Consider the following 16,958-nt stretch of genomic DNA (forward strand, 5'->3'; position numbering starts at 1 on the left):
GATTTATATTAAGGTCTGTCATTGCACCATTTATGTTTTAACCAACAAGTCATCATGATTTTTATCAAAACTTGTAACAAACACATTGTTTAAAATTAAAAGTCAACATGAAACAACATAGGTTTTCAACTCTTTTTACATCTGTAACAATGAAACAGGATATTTAAGTGATTTCAGTAGTTTGGTACTAATTTACTGAATTACTATCTAAATAACCTAAAATAAGTGCATAGTTTTATTGTTATTACTTGAGGGAAATTAGAGTTATATCATTTAAAACATTTTTACTGTTCTGGGTCATAAATGACCCCCAACCGCCAAAAGGGGCCTATTATTTAGCAGCTTAGGAGGGGTAAATGAGATCTAAAAAATCTAAATTCAAAGTTATTGTTACTATTACAGTGAAGTTAATGTTATGACATTTCATAAAACGCACAAAGAAATTAATTCTTAAAGCCTGTTCACACCAAGAACGATAACTATAACGATAACGATAAAGATATAGTTCTAAAAAATTGTTCTGAATATAAAAGAATAGCACTGTCCACATGACATGACAAACTATAACAATAACGATATAGAAAAACAATATCATTGGAATCACTTTTAGAACTATTTTTTTCCAGCTGTTCAACAATAAATCAGAATATTTTAAGGGCTCATGCATTTAAAATGGCAGACGACATTGTGGAGAAGTTAATCGCAAACACCCTTTTCAAGGATACTTTAAAGAAAACTGATATATGGAAACAATCAGTCATACGCTCAGAATAAATGGTGAGAAGGATTAACGATGAGATCGTTATGCCAGGCTAGCAAACAGTGTGTAACATAAAATTACCTCAGGTATCCAGCTCTAGTTTCAACAACATTGTCTTGCTTCCTTTGAAGTTAAAGTGAAAAAGACTAGGCGTTTTTATTCCACTATATTGACTTTGTCAGCTACATTCAGTTAGATTAGATCGATTACACTAGCTATCCACTCGAAACATAGCATGCTGAGGACATCTGCTTGTTAAAAGCATGTAAATGCAACAAAAACATGTACACACTTTGAAACCACAGCGCTTGAGCTTAGAATAAACAAACTATTAGTGTTCGTTGGTGTGGATGCAAATATAGTTATCGTTATAGTTCTCTTTATAGTTATTGTTCTTGGTATGAATGGGCCTTTACTGTTCAAACAGCCAAGGCGTGACCTTTTTTTAAACTTAGGAGGGTTAAAGAAGATTACAAAAACAGTCAATTTTTCCCAATATATTTAAATCTGATTTCATGTTGACTTTAAAACTCCAATATGTTCTAGCTTCTCATCACGTCATAAGTTTGATTTCTGTGTTTTTCTTTCCCCTAGGCCAAGGATATGAATGGAGTCCAAAGAGAAGCACAATGGAAACTAGACCCCTTCGACATGCTTAACAACCAGTCCCTCTTCCAGAACGCATCGTTCTCCGCTTCTCTCCCTCGCTCTTCATCCTCATCCACCCCCTCCTCTTCTTCTTCCTCTACGTTACCCAGCTCCCTCTCCCTGTTCTCGTCTCCGGACACCAGCAACGCTCCATGTCTCCTGCCTCCACCCATTACCTCACGCAGCAAATCCCAGGAGACCCTCCGTGCATCCCCCAATCCGTTCCTCGCAGATGCTCAACCCAGACCCAACAGCACCAACCCTTTCACCGGCAACCTGCTGTCCTCCCCTCCCCGATCACTCACACCCGATTTCTTCACCCATCAGCAGGCCCAAGCGGCCAAGCCTGGCCTGAACAGGGCCATGTCGACTGTGGTTCACAGTTCCACTCTTCCACCATCTTTCTCCAGACAACAATCCTTAGTTCCTGCTACAGCAGCAGCCCCAACCAAACAGACCCAAAAGTGGGTCACCTTTGATGACGATTCAGACTTCCTTTCAAGAAATGCTCCATCCGCAGTTAGGACCGGCTCACCACTTATACCCGCAGCCTCATCCCTTCCCTTCCCACAACCCCAGGGCAGCTTCCCCAGCTCGGGCTTTGACTTCCTTTCAGCAAAGGCTCCATCTGCAGTTGGGACCGGCGCGCCACTTATACCCGCAGCCTCATCCCTTTCCTTCCCACAACCCCAGAGCAGCTTCCCCAGCTCAAGCTTTGACATGGACAGTAACTGGACGTCGCTTCCCACCTCTGCGTTCCCCACAATCCCCCCTCCAATCTCAACCAGGACTAATACCAGCATCAAAAATGCCCACATCCCTTCCAGAAACGAATTTACAGAGAGATGATACAGCGGAGAACATGTATGTAAAATATGGAGAAAATATTATTGTGTATCTATGGTTTGTATAAAAGTGAGGTGGTGGTATTGACTTGTTTGTCCGAAATAAATGAATCCAGCTGTTTCTGAGCCCAACTCGGACAGGAAACCAAGAAGAAATCAAGTATGTTTAGCACAGTATGTTTTTTTTTAGATTTTAAAATAATGGGCAGAGAACCTGCATAGACATGTACACACATATTTGTGTAAAATTTTACACTTAAATGGCCAGATATTACACATTTAGACCGCAAATCATTCAGCGTCAAGCTACATAATCAGATGTAAAAAATGTACAAATATTAAATTATATATCTTGTTGCGTTTTCAATTTCATTATTTACTCACCCGGATGTCAGAACGCAAAAGACGATATTTTGAAAATGTTTTTTTTTTTTTCCCCATTCAGTGGATCTCAATGGGGTTGTTTTGGACCCCATTGACTTCCATTATACGCACAAAACCCGTTAAAACATTCTTCAAAATACGTTCCACAGAAGAAAGCAAGTCAAACAGCTTTGTAACGACATAAGGTGAGTAAATGATGATAGATCTTTAATTATTTGGTGAAATATCCCTTTATTCTGCAAATAAGAAAAACTTATTATCAAATGCACAGATTTAAAATGCCTGGCTTTGTCCAACCTGTTCTACGCCGTCATATCCGATAAATGGGCTTAACAGTGAGCCAAGATATTTTTCGTTGTTTATCTTATGAATGTATCTTTCACCAGTTTCTATTGCCTATGTTTAGATTCAGACTGGTGTGCGCAGTACAGTTGCTGTGCTTTACTGCATACTCAAATCCAGGGTCTAATTTTTCTGGGTGTTCACGCAAAAGACCCCCCTCCCATCCCCGTGCATCCTCTAGCACGGCCAATGTGCTTAGCTTGTCAAAATATATCTTCTATACATATTCATAGTGATTATATGTCTTCCTAGTGAGGAAAAATGTAAAGTAGTTCTGAATTGTGTTTATATTTGCAGCATATACATGCCATATCTAAAGTGCACTGAAGAGCTTTGTCCTCTAGGCTTTCAAACACAAAGTTTGAGATGTTACATTTGTGTGGAGAGGGCGTATGAGGGTCACAGTGGCCCTCTCATTCATCGACACTGTATATACATGTGCTTTCAGTTTCATCTGATCCAAAGCTCACAACAGAACTGCTGTATTTAACAAATGTGTAGTGTGTGCGTGTTTGATTTGGTGGGTTCCTCCTTCAGGTTGTTGGTCATGCTTTCTTTTGTGCAATGTGTACTTATTCGCTCAATGAAATATTTTTTAATTTCGATGAACAGGTTGTTGATAAATCTATTTATTGTTATGTGGAGGAATACTGTGCTGTATTTTGGAGCGTGACGTCTGGTTCTTGTACTTTAGCTGTTTGTGCGAGTGCGCTTGAGTGTTTGCGTCGTCATGTTGAGGGACTCCGATATCTCGAGTACGAGTCATTATAGCATTATGTCTTCAGACTGTTTTAGAGAAATATATTTGTTATGGTATCAAGTATGGTATAATCTTGAGGGGGAAAGCAAACTGTTAAATGAACACACAGAAGGATTATGAATACCATAACATTTAAAGCTACCATCCTATGTTGTTTAATAATGCCTTAGACATTTTGGAGAAGTTCAAATGTGTTTGATGGGTTTTTATTGGATTAATGGTTCAGCCTCAGTTGTTTTTGTTGATTCCATAGCATTCCAGACTGTGTAATGATGCATTATGGGTGAATGATCAGCCTTCGGGCACTGATTTTATGTGTGCAGTAATTTTACTCATATTATGCAGGTTTTTTAATGTCCCTCGAGGGCATAATGAAATGATTCATTCTTGGTTAAAGTGTAGGTATTTCAGGAAAGCAGTATTTTACTTGTACTTTTGTTCCTTGTTTACATTTTAGGTACAAATTTAACATCTGCGTAGTTGTTCAAATGTTCGCCTGGGATGTGTTGAGCAACATATTTTGGCTTTGAGCTTACAGATATATTTTTGAACCTGAAAAGCACTGAAAAGTTTGTCTCTATTTGGGGTTTGGTTGAGGAAGGGGTCAGAAGAATGCTAGCCAGCAAGATTATGTGTACTAATGCATGAGAAAACCATTCCAAAATGCATTCCAAAGCACTAACTGTGAACATCTCCAGAATACAAACAAGTATCAGGTTATGGAAAATATACTATATATATATATATATATATTTATTTTGATGACTGGTAAACACAGTGTAACCACTTAACATTCAAAGGCATTAGAAGTTATTTGTTCAGGTGTTCTGTATGTTATGAAAGCATTGAATCTTGACATTGCCAGTTATTAAAAACAAAAAAGGTTTTATAGGAATTAATTAACTCCTTTTGTGAAGTTAACTCTCCTATGTAGCTTTTAGCCCAGTAGTGAACAAAAGTCTGTGGTATTAACCTTATATGTATGTATTCACAAACCCCAAAACTGCAATTCAGTAACGAGTACTCGATCTGTAATTTAAGTGCATACCAAAACTGCACATTTATGTATGGAGCAATTGATGTTGTATGTATGCAATAATAAATGTAATTCAACATGAATCGTAATGGTATTTATTATTGGCTGCAACAAATCTTATTACATATGACAAAATATTTAAAAAGAAAACAGCTATTTATAAAAGCATTACAATAATATTGTATTTATTTTTTAATTTGAATGTTTATGTAACGTTGGTTAAATACACACAAAACAAGTTTTTAACCTGTACATAAACAAAGTTGCAACAATTCAAATATGCATTTAAAAAATCAAGCTCATGCTATATTTAGTTTGACCTCCAGAGGTTAATGTTCAGTGTTTTCTGTTGGTTAATCACCTTTCACTGACCGTTTGTTAAAAGAAAATATCCTTTTTATGTGTTTTAGGCCAGTTATTTATTCTATATTATTTATTATTTATACTAATTATTATTACTAATTATACTACTATATACTAATACTATAGTATGTATTCATATTTTTATTTTAATTAGCTTTTATTTTATATTTTTCATTTATTTTAATTTTTAGTTTAAGTTTTAGTAAGTGTATGTGCTTTGTCATTTTTACTACTTTTTATTGTTTTTAAATATATCTAGTATAATATTTTAGTACTTCAATTCTAATTTTCGTAAATTTTATCAGTTTTTTCATGTAACATACTAATCAGTTTAAGAGTCCTTTATTTTGTAATATAATACTTCCGGTCAAACGGGCATATTCTGTCAATGTTGTTGCTGCTGTCTTCGCACCGCTATGTGGAGGTAAATAGATCACCGTGATTCGCATCAACGCAGCGGGTGAACTGAACGGCAGACCAGTCTCTCACAGCCATGACGGGATGTCAAAGAAGACGCACCTCCGTCTCGGGGGATTTTATGCTTCCTCGTTTAGTCTGCCTGATGTGCTTTGCTGTCATTAGTCTGGCTGAGAACACGGAGATGGTGAATGTGGTGACGGAGAGGAAAGCGGAGGAGAGCCACAGGCAGGACAGCGCCAATCTGCTCATATTCATCATGTTACTCACACTCACTATCCTCACGATATGGCTCTTCAAACACCGCCGCTTCAGGTTCCTGCATGAGACGGGTTTGGCTATGATTTATGGTGAGATTTAGTTAATGTATTCATATACAAGTTCACATTCAGGAACCTAACCTCATTAATATCGGGGAAATGTAAGATAAAGTATATCCCAGTTTTGACATATTTACAAAACTGCTCAGTTTAGCCAGATTTATATATTTATATATGCTGTTATTAAAGATTTTGTCTATTTTTTTATTGAATTATTGTGTAGTAAATTCTTAAAAATCAAAATTGAAATTTTAGATATGTCAATTAATAAATGTAATATACAATTATATTTTAATGCATCACTGTGTAATAAATATTTAAATATAAATTAGAATCTTAAATATAAATCTTAATTTATATATTTTACTAAAGTTAAAGGATTAGTCCACTTTTAAATACATTTTTGCTGATAATTTACTCACCCCCATGTCATCCAAGATGTCCATGTCTTTCTTTCTTCAGTCGAAAAGAAATTAAAGTTTTTGATGAAAACATTCCAGGATTTTTCTCCTTTATAGTGGACTTCAATGGGCACCAAACAGTTGAAGGTCAAAATTAGTTTCACTGCAGCTTCAAATTGTTCAACACGATCCCAGATGAGAAATAAGGGTCTTATCTAGTGAAAACCGCTCATTTTCTGAAAAAAATGTAAAATTATATACATTTTAACCAGAAATGCTCATCTTGAACTAGCTCTCTTCTTCTTCTCCTCTATTAGAATTCCAGCAGATTAGACACTGCTAAGCGTATTACTGCCCTCCACAGTCCAAAGTTTTGAATTAATTTTTATATGCAATATGTTAGTTCGATAGTATATAACAATTAGTTCAAACTTTGACCTGTGGAGGGCAGTGAAACTAATTTTGACCTTCAACTGTTTGGTGCCCATTGAAATCCTGGAATGTTTTCATCAAAAACTTTAATTTCTTTTCGACTGAAGAAAGAAAGACATGGACATCTTGGATGACATGGGGGTGAGTAAATTATCAGGAAAAGTTTATTTAAAAGTGAACTAATCCTTTAACACGTTTAAGTCTTTTTAATGCATTTATTGTGTAATAAATACTTAAAATCTAAATGTACATCTTAAGTGTTTAGTCTTGATTTCTATATTTTAATAAATGTAATACATTTAAGTCCATTTTTAATTCAGTTATTGTTTAATAAATACTTTTAAGTGTGTCTTAATTAATTTATAAATGTAATACTTTTAAGTAATACAGTTATTGTGTAATAAATATTTACATCTAAATTTAATCTTAAATATAAGTCTTAATTTATATATTTTAATGAATTTAATACATGTAAAGCTTTAATTGTTTTAATTTATTTTTTCCATTGGCACCGTTTTACTGTAGTAACAATATCTGGTACTCTGGAAGAAACTATGATCTCCATAAATATTTGTTCTGGTAGCTTGATAATTGTTTTTGTGAATGTGATTTTTCTGTATGTGCTTTGCTCAATGTAATGTGTATTAAAACAATATTTTACGTATACGTTTTCTGTCTCCAGGTTTGTTTGTGGGTGTGATTCTGCGCTTTGGGGTCCATTCGCCACAGGACTTCAATGACATCACCTTGAGTTGTGCTGTGAACAGCAGTCCCACCACCATTCTGGTGAACGTGAGCGGCAGATTCTACGAGTACAGCCTGAAAGGAGAGGTGCGGGACAGCAAGGGCCATGATGTGCCAAATGCAGAGATGCTCAGGAAGGTACTGCTGTTAAATCCTCTAAATAACAGAAATATGTTACTTGCGATTTTTAAGTATATTTTTCGTTCCTCCTACTGGATGTGAATGTATAATACAAACCCGATTCCAAAAAAGTTGGGACACTGTACAAATTGTGAATAAAAAAGGAATGCAATAATTTACAAATCTCATAAACTTATATTTTATTCACAATAGAATATAGAAAACATATCAAATGTTGAAAGTGAGACATTTTGAAATGTCATGCCAAATATTGGCTCATTTTGGATTTCATGAGAGCTACACATTCCAAAAAAGTTGGGACAGGTAGCAATAAGAGGCCGGAAAAGTTAAATGTACATATAAGGAACAGCTGGAGGACCAATTGGCAACATGATTGGGTATAAAAAGAGCCTCTCAGAGTGGCAGTGTCTCTCAGAAGTCAAGATGGGCAGAGGATCACCAATTCCCCCAATACTGCGGCGAAAAATAGTGTAGCAATATCAGAAAGGAGTTTCTCAGAGAAAAATTGCAAAGAGTTTGAAGTTATCATCATCTACAGTGCATAATATCATCCAAAGATTCAGAGAATCTGGAACAATCTCTGTGCGTAAGGATCAAGGCCGGAAAACCATACTGGATGCCCGTGATCTTTGGGCCTTTAGATGGCACTGCATCACATACAGGAATGCTACTGTAATGGAAATCACAACATGGGCTCAGGAATACTTCCAGAAAACATTGTCGGTGAACACAATCCACCGTGCCATTCGCTGTTGCCGACTAAAACTCTATAGGTCAAAAAAGAAGCCATATCTAAACATGATCCAGAAGCGCAGGTGTGGGCCAATGCTCATTAAAAATGGACTGTGGCAAAGTGGAAAACTGTTCTGTGGTCAGACGAATCAAAATTTGAAGTTCTTTTTGGAAAACTGGGACGCCATGTCATCCGGACTAAAGAGGACAAGGACAACCCAAGTTGTTATCAGCGCTCAGTTCAGAAGCCTGCATCTCTGATGGTATGGGGTTGCATGAGTGCGTGTGGCATGGGCAGCTTACACATCTGGAAAGGCACCATCAATGCTGAAAGGTATATCCAAGTTCTAGAACAACATATGCTCCCATCCAGATGTCGTCTCTTTCAGGGAAGACCTTGCATTTTCCAACATGACAATGCCAGACCACATACTGCATCAATTACAACATCATGGCTGCGTAGAAGAAGGATCCGGGTACTGAAATGGCCAGCCTGCAGTCCAGATCTTTCACCCATAGAAAACATTTGGCGCATCATAAAGAGGAAGATGCGACAAAGAAGACCTAAGACAGTTGAGCAACTAGAAGCCTGTATTAGACAAGAATGGGACAACATTCCTATTCCTAAACTTGAGCAACTTGTCTCCTCAGTCCCCAGACATTTGCAGACTGTTATAAAAAGAAGAGGGGATGCCACACAGTGGTAAACATGGCCTTGTCCCAACTTTTTTGAGATGTGTTGATGCCATGAAATTTAAAATCAACTTATTTTTCCCTTAAAATGATACATTTTCTCAGTTTAAATATTTGATATGTCATCTATGTTGTATTTTGAATAAAATATTGAAATTTGAAACTTCCACATCATTGCATTTTGTTTTTATTCACAATTTGTACAGTGTCCCAACTTTTTTGGAATCAGGTTTGTATATTGTATACAGGATTTTGTTTTCACACTTCTGTTTCTTCAGGTTACTTTTGATCCTGAGGTTTTCTTCAACATTTTGCTGCCACCCATCATCTTTCATGCGGGATACAGTCTCAAACGAGTAAGAATATGATTATCCTAATTAAAAAATTCACAAAATTCTGTCTCTTTTATCAGTAACTGATGTGGATGAGCTTGTTTCGTTTTTAGTAACCTTTTTTTATATTCATTTTAAAAATCAGAGGCATTTTTTCAGAAATTTGGGGTCTATCCTCTGCTACGCCTTTGTGGGCACACTGACATCATGCTTTGTTACAGGGTAAGTGATGTTTTTTTTAAAAAAGAAAAAAAAGAAAAGAGCTTTATGAAAATAGAGTAACACTTTTATTTAGGGTCCAATTCTCACTATTAACTAGTTGCTTATTAGCATGCATATTACTAGGATATTTGCTGTTTATTAGTACTTACAAAGCACATATTAATGACTTAAGTAATACCTAAACTACTTTACAAACTATTAATTAGCAGTAATTTAGGCAAAAGTCGTAGTATATAGTTAGTTAATAGTAAGAATTGGACCCTAAACTAAAGTGTGACCAAAAAAAAACTAATAGTATATTTTATATAATTCATTCTGGTTTTGTCAAACGTCCTCTGTGCAGGTTGGTGATGTACGGCTGTGTGGCGTTTATGAAAGCCATTGGTCAGCTTGGAGGGGATTTCTTTTTCACTGACTGCCTTTTCTTTGGTGCTATTGTATCTGCTACAGATCCAGGTATTGTTTTTGCTTTAAAAGTAGTACACTGAGCTCTTATATTTAATATATTTGGCTATATTAAAATTCACTTTGAATGATCCAAGTTTTTAATTGCTTACAGTGACTGTTCTGGCCATTTTCAATGATCTGAAGGTTGACGTGGATCTCTATGCGCTGATGTTCGGTGAGAGTGTCCTCAATGATGCCGTGGCCATCGTTCTGTCGTCGTGAGTGCAAAATACAACCACACAGGGTCATTTGAGGTCCTCGGGGCTATAGATTCTCATGTTCAGATAATCTAAATTATACACATATAAATTAGTCACTACGGTTATGTTCACACTGCAAGCCTTAGTGCCTAATTCTCTTTTATTGAAAGAATTTGTCCTCTGCATTTAACCCATCCAAGTTATTGCACACACATTTGGAGTAGTGAGTAGTAAACACACACACTGCAAACCTTGGACACACACCCGGAGAGATGGACAGCCATTTTGCTGTGGCGCCCGGGGAGCAATAAAGGGTTAGGTGCCTTGCTCAAGAGCACCTCAGTCATTTCCTGCCAGTATTGAGAATTGAACCTCCAACCTTTGGGTTACCAGTCTAAAACTCTAACCATTAGGCCACAACTGTCCCGTGTGTAATTTCCTGTGAACACACAACACAACATACAACTTCTGGTGTGTAAAATCTTTGGAGTGACTCTCATTAGTGTAGAATTATGGCAAATATTGATCTAGAGTGATGTAAAAGTCACATGAATTCAATGACTGTTCAGACTGCGGTTGCATTGCAAAACATCTGACCTGTATCTGATTTAGGACCACATATGGAAGTTGTCCAAATTACAATTGAAAAGATCAGATTCCATGTGGTTTTAGCTGTTCATACTGTTATGAAAAAAACACAGATCCAAGTCGCATATGAGCAAAAAAAAAGGGCCACTTTTGCCTGCAGTCTGAACGTAGCCTACTTCTGTTTATTTAAAGTAAATGATTTATTTTTAATAGATCAGTTCAGAGGTTTTGGGTTGGTAAGATTTTTTAATGTTCTTGAAAGATGTTTTGTATGCTCATAAAGGCTGCATTTATTTGATCAAAAAAATGCAGTAAAAAAAAATAATATTGTGACATTTAAAATAAGTGTGTTCTGTTTGGATACATTTTGAAATTGGCAAAGCTGAATTTTCAGCATCATTACTCCCTTCTTCAGTGTCACATGACCCTTCAGAAATCATTCTAATATGCTGATTTGCTGCTCAAGAAACATTTATCATCATTTTCAATGCTAAAAACAGTTGTGCTGCTTAATATTTTCATGGAAATCATGATACATTTTTCCAGGATTGTTTGATGAACAGTTTTCAAAAGAACAGCATTTTTTAAAATAATCTTTTGTAACATTATAAATGTTATACTGTCACTTTATATCAATTTAATGCATCCTTGCTAAATAAAAGTATTAATTTCCCCAGTTATTTCAAGTATACAAGCTTTTCTGTGTATTGTAAGCATGTTCAGTCAATCATTAAATGTCTTATTTCAATAAGAAAAAGTATCTTTCTCACCCTCTAACAGATCAATAGTGGCATACCAGCCTGAGGGAGACAATCGTCACACATTTGATGGCAGTGCCCTGCTCAAGTCTCTGGGTATCTTTCTGGGGTTTTTCAGTGGGTCTTTTGCAATGGGGGCTGCAACTGGAGTCATGACAGCTCTGGTAACTTTATATGTTTTACTTTTTTTTTTTTTAATTGACATAACTACCCCAAAGAATCAGTCTAAACCTGTCTTAGGTAGTTAATGTATTATTATTAGGGCTGTCAAACGATTAATCACGATTAATAAAATAAACAAAATAAAAGTTTGAGTTTGCCTAATATATGTGGGTGTACTGTGTGTAATTATTATGTATATATAAATACAAACACATCCATGTATATATTTGAGAAATATTTACAAGTATATGTATTTATTTATATTTTTATATAATTTATATTATATATATAAATACATTTTTTGTTCATAAATAACATATTTCTCTTAAATATATACATTAATTTGTGTGTATTTATATATACATATTAATTACACACATTACTCACACATATATTATACAAACTCAAACTTTTATTTTGTATGCGATTAATCGTGATTAATCGTTTGACAGCCCTAATTATTATGTGCTGTTATTTAGGTCACAAAGTTCACCAGGCTGAGAGATTTCCCCTTGCTGGAAACGGCCCTTTTCTTCCTCATGTCCTGGAGTACGTTCCTATTGGCTGAGGCCTGTGGCCTCACAGGTAACTATGGCAACACTATGATAGAAATCTTTGTTTAGCCTAATGTTGCATATAACAAAGTGGAAAAAATGAATACTGTTGGTTTATGAAGAAAGGTGACGTCTATTACAGGAATACTTGATTCTAATCAGTCATGGCCTCAGTGCTCTATTTTTATTTTGCAATATAATGACATTGTTATTTATAAACATCATAAACTATATTTTTAATCAATTATGTTATTGGTAACTAAAACTACAATTCTTAAAAATAGTTTCATTATTCAATTATTAAAAATATAAATACTATATATAAGTAAAGTACTAAAATGACTGAAACTGAAATTAAAATAACTATTTAAAAAAATTACAAAGGCACAAAAAAATTACTAAAAGTTAAACTAAAGTTAAAATGAAAACTGAACATAATAAAAGTGAATTCAGCATATTAATAAATACAGTACTATAACAGTAGATAAAGAATACTAAAACAATCTTTGTTTCTGTTTAGGTGTGGTTGCAGTGCTCTTCTGTGGAATCACTCAGGCTCACTATACATACAACAATCTTTCTGCTGAATCAAAGACTAGAGCCAAACAGGTAACATGCATTTAAAAGCCCTCAAACAACTGTACAAACTGTTAGCATAGAAGATTGGTAGACTGATAGTATTGTCCTTCATTCCCCCCAATAGTTGTTTGAGCTGCTGAATTTCCTGGCTGAAAACTTCATCTTTTCTTACATGGGCTTGACACTTTTCTCCTTCCAGCACCATGTGTTTAATCCCTTGTTCATCATAGGTGCATTTGTATCCTTTCGAAGCGGTGTGTTTGTGTTGTACTCATGAATTGTGTACGGATAAACATTCACACTTTATCCTTGACCATGGCTTTCATTTTTAGTTGGCTATATTTCTTGGCAGGGCAGCCAACATCTACCCCTTGTCTTTCCTGTTAAACTTGGGCCGCAAGAACAAAATCGCCTCCAATTTCCAACATGTCATGATGTTTTCAGGTAATACCTTACCATTTCGAGTGTTAGTTCACCCAAAAATGAAAATTCTGTCATTAATTACTCATGTTGTTCCACACTTTTGTTCATCTTCAGAATGCAAATGAAGATCTTTTTGATGAAATCTAAGAGATTTCTGTCCCTCCATAGACATAGACAATATGCATAATTTCCTGTTTTCTGTTGTTTATGATGTCACGCTGACCTCACAGGGCTCCGAGGGGCTATGACATTTGCCCTCTCAATTAGAGACACTGCGACATACGCCAGGCAGATGATGTTTTCTACCACCCTACTGATCGTTTTCTTCACCGTGTGGGTCTGTGGGGGTGGGACGACCCCCATGCTGTCACTCATGCATATTCGGTGAGTCTCACTGGTCTTACTTGTATACTAGAAGCAAACTATGTGTTTCTTTCTATTTTGTAGCTGAAATGACATTATCTTTCTACAGAGTGGGAGTGGACACAGATCAAGATAATACTGTAAGTTCTACTCACGTCTGCTGGACCACTGATATCAGAAAAAACGCTGTTTAACATTCAAATATTTACTGTACAAATCTGTAACATAAGGGTACTATAACAGATTTTAACTTTCTTGTCTTGTCTTTTTCTCCCTGCTCATACAGGTCACAGCACCAGATGGGATGACACAAAGAAGTACCAAGCATGAGAGCGCCTGGCCGTTCAGACTGTGGTACACTTTTGACCACAAGTATCCTTTAGTTGTCCAAGTTGTATCAACATTTAATTGTTCTTTAAAAATGACTTATTTACACCCTTGCACCTTACATATTGGTTTTGGCAATCTTAGGCAACCATAATGCATTGTACATCTCCAACAGTATGTCTTCAGTACAGCATGTTAAACAGTAGAGGGCGCTCATGATCAGCTGTAAAATTTACATCAAGCTTTGATTTTCCATCTTAGATTCACTAATGACACAATTACCACATGACATGCACTTAAACAAATAATGTTTTTTTGTTTTTTTTCATATTTAAATGATTTAAATTTTACATTTTTGTTATTTAATTAAATAATAGGTTTTCATCAACTCATGAACCCCTTGCAATTCACTCATGAACACACGAGTGGAAACCTTGCTCTAGAATTTTAATTTTTCACAAACCGGAATAATGATTATTATGATTATTATTAAAATTATTATATTTTATTATAATGATTATTATATAATTATTATAATTCAAGACATTGTGCACAGTGCAGATACAAAGCCAATGAAATACAGTGAGCATCCTTCCTGAAATAAAATTTGGCATACAATATATAAATAAAAAATAATAAATGAGAAATATTAAATGAGAAATAAATGTCAGTGTGCATGAAATAGTCAAAATAATATATAAATCATATTACATACATATTAATCAAGTTACAGTACAGACATTTATAATGTTACAAAAAAAATCTACTAAATGCAGTTCTTTTTAAATTTCTGTTCATAAAAAATCCACAGAAATTTCCACAAAAATATTAAAGGGATAGTTCACCCAAAAATGAAAATTCGATGTTTATCTGCTGACCCCCAGGGCATTCAAGATGTAGGTGACTTTTTTTCTTCAGTAGAACACAAATGATGATTTTTAACTGCAACCGTTGCCGTCTGTCAGTCAAGTAATAGGAGTGAATGGGAACTTCTACTATAAGAGTAAATAAAACTTACTTAGACAAATCCAAATTAAACCCTGTGGCTCGTGATGACACATTGATGTCCTAAGACATGAAACGATCAATTTGTGCGAGAAACCGAACAGTATTTATATCATTTTTTACCTCTAATACATATAGATTTATATCATTTTTTACCTCTAATTTTACCTTTTAATATACGTCAAAATGTAATTTATTCCTGTGATCAAAGCTGAATTTTCAGCATCATTACTCCAGTCTTTAGTGTCACATGATTCTTCAGAAATCATTTTAATATGCTGATTTGCTGCTTATTATTATCATAAGTATCAATGTTTAGAACAGCTGTGCTGCTTAATTAATCATTTTTACCTCTAATACACCACTATACTATGTCCAACTGCGTTCAGCACTCGCTTAGTGAGGTCTGATCGCGCTCTGACAACAGCAGTGATGTCTAGCACTCATTGAAGTATAAGCGCGAGACATCACTGCCGCTGTCAGAGCGCGATCAGACCTCACTAACCGAGTGCTGAACGCAGTTGGACATAGTATAGTGGTGTATTAGAGGTAAAAATGATTAATTAAGCAGCACAGCTGTTCTAAACATTGATACTTATGATAATAATAAGCAGCAAATCAGCATATTAAAATGATTTCTGAAGAATCATGTGACACTAAAGACTGGAGTAATGATGCTGAAAATTCAGCTTTGATCACAGGAATAAATTACATTTTGACGTATATTAAAATAGAAAAATGTACTTTAAATTATGATTATATTTTACAATATTACTGTTTTTACTGTATTTTTGGTCAAATGAATGCTGTATATGTAACAGTATAATGAATAAAAACTAGTAGTATTATAATTGTCATTTTAAATGATCTTTAATCCTTAATGAAGTGGTGCAGTTATTTAAAACCCTTCCTCACACACAGTGGGCCTCCTCTTACTACAACTCTGCCAGCCTGCTGTGGTCCAATAGCACGCTGTCTTACCAGCTCACAAGCCTATGAGGTAAACCATTGAACCATAGCTGCGCTTGGCTGTGTAAAATAATATTAGTTTAATCTGAATGGTGCATAATCTTTCCCCCTCCCTGCTAGAATGCCGGTCAATTGCATGATGAGGACACAGAGCTGATTCTAAATGACGGAGGTGGTTTCATGTACAGTGACATGACGATCAGCACGGATGCCCATGGCATGCCCACCACCTCCACGAGCCAGGCTGGTCTTTACTCACTAGCTGGAACCTCAGACGATCCTCTCGACAGGGAGCTTGCGTTCGGAGGCACCCGTCTGGTCCTCCCCACAGATGAGCCTCCAAACCCACTGACATAATTTCCTCCTCCTCCACCATCCCCGCCTCTGTCGGACCCTCTGCGCCACAGAGTCTGAGCCTGCGGGACAGCTGCTGACCTCTTGCCCTCTAAAAATGATGCTTTTTTTTCAAAGATATTAAGTTAAATGATTATTTATGCTTTTATTGGGTTATTTTGTGCCATTAATATTTATTTATTTATCTAGACACTTTTGTACTATGGTTATGGTGGCTAATCATCTTCCTAATTTCTCAACAAAAAACAAAAATGTGCCATAAAAGATCCAAAATAAATTTTGTGTTTGAGTAGTGTGTAGCTCAGACTGAACGTCTGCTTCTATTGTGAATGCATTGATGTGTCTTGACTGATCATTTCAAAGCCATACATAACTTGTAGGTCAATTGTGGATAAATCTATTTAAAGAAGTGCCTATGTCCAGTTTCCTGGTGTTTGTACTGTGCTTTATGACTCATCATTACCTCATTAACATTTACTTATGGAAAAGAGGTTTCATACTTGTGAAAAAGTGACTTATTTCAGTGTTTCCACACCTTTGACCCTCTAATAAATGATATTTGATGTACTTTTTAAGCCATGTTGAAAATTATTTGAGTGCAGTCGTCTTCTTCATTGTTTAATTCACTTAAAAGATAACGATTTCGTCTTTTCACAG

The 16,958-nt window shown here is 35.6% G+C and overlaps 2 protein-coding genes across 12 annotated transcripts in view; both read left to right on the plus strand.

The window, feature by feature from the left end:
• The window catches only part of synj1 (synaptojanin 1), a 32,613-nt gene extending 27,755 nt beyond the window's left edge, over positions 1-4,858 (plus strand). For 7 of the 11 annotated variants that reach the window (XM_048179147.1, XM_048179169.1, XM_048179187.1 and 4 more), the window contains one exon: positions 1,355-4,858. In XM_048179147.1, the coding sequence (XP_048035104.1) occupies positions 1,355-2,257 (903 nt within the window). In that variant the 3' untranslated portion in view covers positions 2,258-4,858. The remainder of the gene's footprint in view (positions 1-1,354) is intronic. The other 4 variants (XM_048179199.1, XM_048179208.1, XM_048179216.1 and 1 more) reach the window with 2 other exon arrangements.
• Positions 4,859-5,496: 638 nt separating this feature from the next.
• On the plus strand, positions 5,497-16,868 carry slc9a6b (solute carrier family 9 member 6b). Its single transcript, XM_048179228.1, has 16 exons — positions 5,497-5,905; positions 7,391-7,590; positions 9,297-9,374; positions 9,496-9,572; positions 9,916-10,028; positions 10,132-10,237; positions 11,588-11,729; positions 12,207-12,312; positions 12,802-12,890; positions 12,985-13,098; positions 13,193-13,304; positions 13,514-13,667; positions 13,756-13,786; positions 13,933-14,018; positions 15,873-15,978; positions 16,068-16,868. Exons 1-16 carry the CDS (start codon positions 5,632-5,634, stop codon positions 16,302-16,304), a joined length of 2,025 nt encoding a protein of 674 aa, XP_048035185.1. The 5' UTR covers positions 5,497-5,631; the 3' UTR covers positions 16,305-16,868.
• The last annotated feature ends 90 nt before the right edge of the window (positions 16,869-16,958 follow it).

The sequence above is a fragment of the Megalobrama amblycephala genome, linkage group LG2 (assembly GCF_018812025.1).
Source record: "Megalobrama amblycephala isolate DHTTF-2021 linkage group LG2, ASM1881202v1, whole genome shotgun sequence".
Lineage (NCBI taxonomy): Eukaryota > Metazoa > Chordata > Actinopteri > Cypriniformes > Xenocyprididae > Megalobrama > Megalobrama amblycephala.

What these genes read in the sequence shown, in the direction of transcription:
- slc9a6b (XM_048179228.1), top strand. Translation starts at nt 5,632, where the DNA reads ATGACGGGATGTCAAAGAAGACGCACCTCCGTCTCGGGGGATTTTATG. An exon ending in TGAGGCCTGTGGCCTCACAG is followed by an intron (nt 12,313 to 12,801) that starts GTAACTATGGCA and finishes GTTTCTGTTTAG; the next exon opens with GTGTGGTTGCAGTGCTCTTC. An exon ending in CTGTCACTCATGCATATTCG is followed by an intron (nt 13,668 to 13,755) that starts GTGAGTCTCACT and finishes ATCTTTCTACAG; the next exon opens with AGTGGGAGTGGACACAGATC.